The 6,019-nt window shown below is 33.1% G+C and overlaps 1 protein-coding gene across 2 annotated transcripts; it reads left to right on the top strand.

Annotated features, from left to right (window-relative positions):
• The first annotated feature begins 1,874 nt into the window (after positions 1–1,874).
• Positions 1,875–5,600, top strand: LOC105157001 (cysteine synthase). 2 transcript variants are annotated; one of them, XM_011073285.3, is made up of 11 exons: positions 1,875–2,013; positions 2,593–2,649; positions 2,776–2,885; positions 3,049–3,106; positions 3,236–3,499; positions 3,584–3,721; positions 3,863–3,914; positions 4,532–4,611; positions 4,719–4,778; positions 4,899–4,979; positions 5,307–5,600. In XM_011073285.3, exons 2-11 carry the CDS (start codon positions 2,608–2,610, stop codon positions 5,397–5,399), a joined length of 978 nt encoding a protein of 325 aa, XP_011071587.1. In that variant the 5' UTR covers positions 1,875–2,013; positions 2,593–2,607; the 3' UTR covers positions 5,400–5,600. The 2 variants fall into 2 exon arrangements, with proteins under 2 accessions (XP_011071587.1, XP_011071588.1); XM_011073286.3 differs by lacking the exon at positions 1,875–2,013 and adding an exon at positions 2,095–2,225.
• Positions 5,601–6,019: the final 419 nt, after the last annotated feature.

Below are 6,019 nucleotides of genomic sequence, written 5' to 3' on the forward strand. Positions count from 1 at the left end.
TTTGATATTAAGGGTTTATTCAATTTGAATTATTGTTTTCATAAATATGCTAACAATTGGTATATCAATAAGTTTAAAAAACATTGAGAAACAAAAAGAAACTTCACAAAAAAAATGTATACATATATATGACGTCTAACTTATATCACGAAAATAAGGAAAGTCAAACGGTAAATAAATGTTAAGATGATAGCAATTAAAAGTAAGATTTTAAAATAATTGAATACAAACGCATCAGTTATAAATTAAATTTGAATTGCATAATTATATTTTTCATATTAAGTAAATTTATAAATTTTGAGAATCAACTTACAACAACAAAATAATAAATAGAAAAGGAGTTAATTATACTGAAAACCATAAATTAAAGATGGCATATAACAAATAAAAATGAAATACATTTTTTTAGGAATAAACTTATAAAAATAACTTAAAAATTATTGAATATAAAATAGATTAAACCAGCTAGAATTAAAATTACAATATAAAGGCAAAAAAATAAAATTTTATGTAAGAATATTTCAAAATTTAGATCGTTAATAAAACATGTAACAATACTTTTGGCAACACTTAAAAGGTTGATACTGAAATATAATTTGCATACATTATAGGATCTTACAATACAAATACTGACACTATGGTCTAATTAGATTACTTTTTTTTATTAACAATAGTTTATAAATATAATTCAAAATTATTTAGTGTCAATAAAATAAAGTTAAATGGCATTCAGAATATAGTAGCAAAACATAAGACACACGTAGATAATATAACAAAAATATAAAACAAAATTAAAAATAAAAAATAGGCATCATAAAACGTACAAACAAAAATTGATCAATTTTATTAAACTGAAATTTCTTGTAAAAACAAACCAAAATAAAGAGCTTTTGAATAATTAATTTTATTTTGATATTGAAGTTTTTGATATTATGATTCTTAGTTTCATATTAATTGGTTTGATACAAGATAATGAAACATAATCCTTAAATGAACACAAAATGCATAATTTTAAATTTATTGAATTTTTTTTATTTAATAGTACCAATTAAATTTAAAAAGTGAAGTAAAAATATACTAGGATTTAATATTTTGTTATTAATTAAAGTAATCATTATCAATATTGATGCCCCTCACGCATGTTGACCCAGTTGGGAGTCCAGCTGACTCATCAACAAGAAAGATAAAGCCCAATAGTAGAGAGGACCCAGTTTAATAGAAAGGACTCAGTTTAATTTTTTTTTCTGAGATAGCAGAAAAGATACGAGTACATTTCAGCTGGACACGTCAGACTATAGTTGGAGGGTACGTCATATGACTTCCCCACACATTTTTACACATCACCTTCGAATATCTACAGGTGGTTTCAAACAAATCGGTGGCAGATGAACTGGGAAATTTACAAGTAATCAACTCTCGAATTTTTAGGTAGACAGAGCAATGTTCAATTCAGCTCATGTATCTAAATCTAGTACAAATCTAAAATGGTTTGTGGTGTGGCAAAATATCTGATATGCTTCAAATATGTTTGAAATATAATTATTTATACTAATATTTATAATATAATTTATATTCCTGTCATTGAAATATTGGTATATGCAATTATATTTTCAAATAAATTGATAATATATAAAGTTAATATTTTTAAACTAATTATAATAAATTAGTATTTACCTCTATTTTTTTTATAGAATCTAAAAATATATTTCTACACCTGGAATCCATGTCATAGTTCCCACTTTATTAAAAATAATAACTTTAACACTTTAAACCATAATAAATAGTAAGGTTTACGACAAAAATAAGAGAATAAAAACCAAAATTCTGTGTATCTGGACATAACAATTTTTAATGGGCCAAGATTCAAGAAACATTCATTGCATAGTACTGAGTGAATCAAATATTAAATTCCACGACATTATTATAAATAAATCGATGTAAACAGGTCATTTCACTTGCTCTTGTTCAAACACTTCAGGGAAACCAGAAGAGCAGCAGAGCACTAATTAACAGGTAATCGTTCTTGATTATTCTGGTAATCTTCGATTAGTGTTCCGCTTGTTGTCTACCTCAAAGTTTGAATCTTGTCTGAGGGCTATGAATAAATATTGTCTTGCCTTAAGTTTGCTGCCAAGAGAAAAAAGAACTCGATCAATTTACTTCTGTATCTCGGGGGAAAAGAAGGAAATTGGTCGAGTTTTTGAAAAAGCTCTTACGCGATTTTGGTTAGTATTGAGTGATTATTCCATTCTAGGGAAGGGTCTGCTTTTATGGGATTTGGCCAGTGAGATTGTTGTTGTAGTTGGTGAAACGACTGAAATTTTTTTTAACAAAAAAGACTTTCTTTTGATTTTTTTTTTTCTGGAAATTTTTGACAAGGGAACTCTCTGAAAGCAACAGTTTCTTGATTTTTGAAATTCGATGGGGTGTCAGATTTGGTAAAATAGAGGAATGCTTGCAGCTTTTATTCTGACATGCATCCACTTCACTTTATCATAGAACATATGATGTGTTATTTCTTTTTGGTAATTGACATTTTGGCTTTTCGGAGAGACAGTCAGATTCTGAAGTTCTTGGTGGTTTTTATTGCAGGTTTGATCCACAAATATGGCAGAGGATAAGACTGGAATAGCAAAGGATGTCACTGAAGTAAGTCTTTCCTTCTCAAGGGCTTGTTGGACAAGCAACTTTGATTTCATTGAATATCTCTTCATCTTCTTAAGCTTTTCTATTGTTGATTTGTTTGTGTTAATAGTTTTGTGATTTACTTTGTAGTTAATTGGTAAAACTCCATTGGTATACTTGAACAATGTTGTTGATGGTTGTGTTGCACGTGTTGCGGCCAAGCTGGAGATTATGGAGCCATGCTCCAGTGTCAAGGACAGGTATTCCCTGTTGTAGTGGCTCGGATCAATACGTGTGTGTGCCGGTGTGTTTGTCTGTGGAAATGGGAAGTCCCTGGTTGTCATTTTATTTTCATGTTCATGTTTAGCTTTCCCCGCTTCCCCTGTACTGATGTTTTCTTTAACTATGTTTTCATTTGTGCAGGATTGGTTATAGTATGATCAAAGATGCTGAGGAGAAAGGCCTCATCAATCCGGGAGAGGTGGACTACCATATTTTCTCTGCTTTAGTATTTGTAATCAAATTATGGTGCAATCTTTATTCTGGTTGCATGTACAAATTTGGATTTTGAGACCAAGAAATCATGTTATTTTTTGCATTTCTGCTGAAGAGCATCCTGATTGAACCTACAAGCGGTAACACGGGGATAGGCCTGGCGTTCATGGCTGCCGCTAAAGGTTACAAGCTTATCATCACCATGCCTGCTTCTATGAGTCTTGAACGCAGAATTATTCTCCGTGCTTTTGGTGCCGAGTTGGTGCTCACGGATCCTGCCAAGGGAATGAAAGGTGCTGTTCAGAAGGCTGAAGAGATACGAGATAAAACTCCCAATTCCTACATCCTTCAGCAATTTGAAAACCCTTCCAACCCAAAGGTAATGGATCTTCATTGCCTCTATATTAAGGGATTTTAGTTCCAGTTTGGAGAATTAAATGAATTACTTGTAATGTGTTTATAGATTCACTACGAAACCACGGGACCTGAAGTCTGGAAAGGAACCAGTGGAAAGATTGATGCTTTTGTTTCTGGAATTGGTACTGGAGGCACAATTACTGGTGCGGGAAAATATCTTAAAGAACAGAAACCTGGCGTAAAGGTTAGCATCTTCTGTTGAATGCTTAAAGTGCTGAGCCGTAAATTTTGTATAGTGAAGGATTTTGCTCCATGTGTCTAGTTTTATTAGTGGTCTCTTACGGGTTTTCGTTTTCTTTTATTACTCTTGTAATTGGTCTTTTAGCTATATGGCATTGAACCAGTGGAAAGTCCTGTTCTTTCTGGAGGAAAGCCAGGTGAGTTCCGTTGATGAGGTTTCATCTTATTCTTGTCTGTCTTTCTAGTTTCTATATAAATAAAACAACAGAAACTTTCCGGTAGTAGGCTTTTCTCAATAGCAATGAGTCCGCTTTCGTTCAGTTAACTGCTGGGTTCTTTTATTGTTCCATCATCTTCATATACGGTTTTTGCGTTGGTATAATTTTTTTCCATTTATCTATTTGTTTTCCATGATGTAAAAGAAATTGAGTCAAACTTGTTTATAGAGACAAGATCGTGAAGTCAGAGATCAAGGGAAAATAACATGAACGCACATCCAAATCAGGCGCGCAAAACATGATGAAACACTACTAGACCAAATATAAGGACTATACAACCAACTAAAATATTAAGCGATAATCATGTAAAATATTTACATATATCTGCATTAGCAGTGAGCTCTGTAGGCGGCCACGCAAATTGCTGTTTCTATTAGTTATCAAACTTGATCGACAAATGAAGTTGAAATGCATTGAAACTGGTGGGTGGTTTTCCAGCCTAAACAAAGGATTTAACGCCCCAATTTATGTTTCAATTTTTATTGTGGGTTTGTATGTTTATCGACTTGGTAAATGATTATTCCATAATCCCTAAGGTCCACACAAGATCCAAGGAATTGGAGCAGGTTTTATCCCTGGTGTTTTGGATGTTAACCTCATTGATGAAGTGATTCAAGTAAGACTCAGTATTCTATGAACTCAATTGTCAACTTACACCTACTTTGGAAAAGCCTTTAGATGCGTTACAAATATCGCCATGTTCTTCTCTTGTATCTCTTCCAGATTTCAAGCGACGAGGCCATCGAGACTGCTAAGCGCCTTGCATTGAAAGAGGGGTTATTTGTAAGTTAAATTGGTTTAGTTCACAAGAATAGTTGATAATTTCACCTTCTTCGGAATCTAGATGACTACATCCTATTTTTCTTTCGGAGAATACCCTAAACATGTGATAATATGCTGCAGGTGGGAATATCATCTGGTGCGGCAGCAGCAGCTGCCATTAAGATTGCGAAGCGACCGGAAAATGCTGGAAAACTCATTGTTGTAAGTCTCCTCTACTATTTCCTCCTTGATGAATATTCTATCTGAAGATGTATTGAAGAGGATGGGGTTGTTTTTAACGACAACACATCAAAAAGTATAAGCAATATGAAGAGAATTCATTACCCAAATAGCTATATACTTCGTTCTTATTTATTGGAAAATAAAACTCTACTAGAAAATAAAAGATGGTTGGTTGATAGGTGATGAGAAGCTCTGCTGCCACTGCATTTATTTCAAGCAAAGGCTAATGGATTTTAGATAATACTCTGAAATTCATTTCGAGATATAATTTGCCGTTGATAACACTTTTCAAAAACTCGGATGCAGGTTGTTTTTCCAAGCTTTGGCGAACGGTATCTTTCTTCTGTGCTCTTTGAGTCGGTAAGAAAAGAGGCGGAGAGCATGACTTTTGAGCCGTGAAGCCTTGTTCTGGCATCACAACGATAGGATTTGATGCCATAGCACAACAAATTAGTGTGTGCAAAACGATGTCGTTAGATGGACAACTTCAGCTTTCTTCGAGTAGTTGGATGAATCGAGTGATATTAGATGGATAGTTTCATATTTATATCAATGACCCTATTGAATTTTATTCTACCATCTCTTATGGGGTTCTTGTCATTTTGAATGCTTTTGAGTTGATATTGCATGCCTATGCTGCTGCATCTGGGGTTCTTTAATGTCTGAAACCTGTACATTTTGTAAACATATGGTGAATGTTTTAGGAATGGTAACAAGCAAAAGGCTTCCAGAAACCCAGATCTTTTTCTGGCAGCATTTTGGAGTAATGGTTTGAATTTAAGGAAAATATTTAGAGAAAAAATTTCAAAGGCTAAATTACCTTTTTGGTGCATAAATAAGGGACTTTTTCCTTTTAGTCCCATGCTTTATGTGATTTTTGCAATGGTCCCATTTTTCAAAGAAAAGTTTCTAATTTAGTCTCATACCTCATTCACCGTCAAGTTTAGCGAAAAAATGGACAATACGTTAATTGGTTGTTATCGTTGGAGGGAAAAGTTACACCTGTGCACCATATGTGA

Source organism: Sesamum indicum, linkage group LG3 (genome assembly GCF_026168435.1).
Source record: "Sesamum indicum cultivar Baizhima isolate 11 linkage group LG3, ASM2616843v1, whole genome shotgun sequence".
Lineage (NCBI taxonomy): Eukaryota > Viridiplantae > Streptophyta > Magnoliopsida > Lamiales > Pedaliaceae > Sesamum > Sesamum indicum.

Excerpts from the sequence above, each read along its gene's own strand:
- LOC105157001 (XM_011073285.3), top strand. The coding sequence starts at position 2,608 with ATGGCAGAGGATAAGACTGGAATAGCAAAGGATGTCACTGAA. Across the intron at positions 3,722-3,862 it reads AACAGAAACCTGGCGTAAAG|CTATATGGCATTGAACCAGT; the intron begins GTTAGCATCTTC and ends TTGGTCTTTTAG. Across the intron at positions 4,779-4,898 it reads CATTGAAAGAGGGGTTATTT|GTGGGAATATCATCTGGTGC; the intron begins GTAAGTTAAATT and ends AATATGCTGCAG.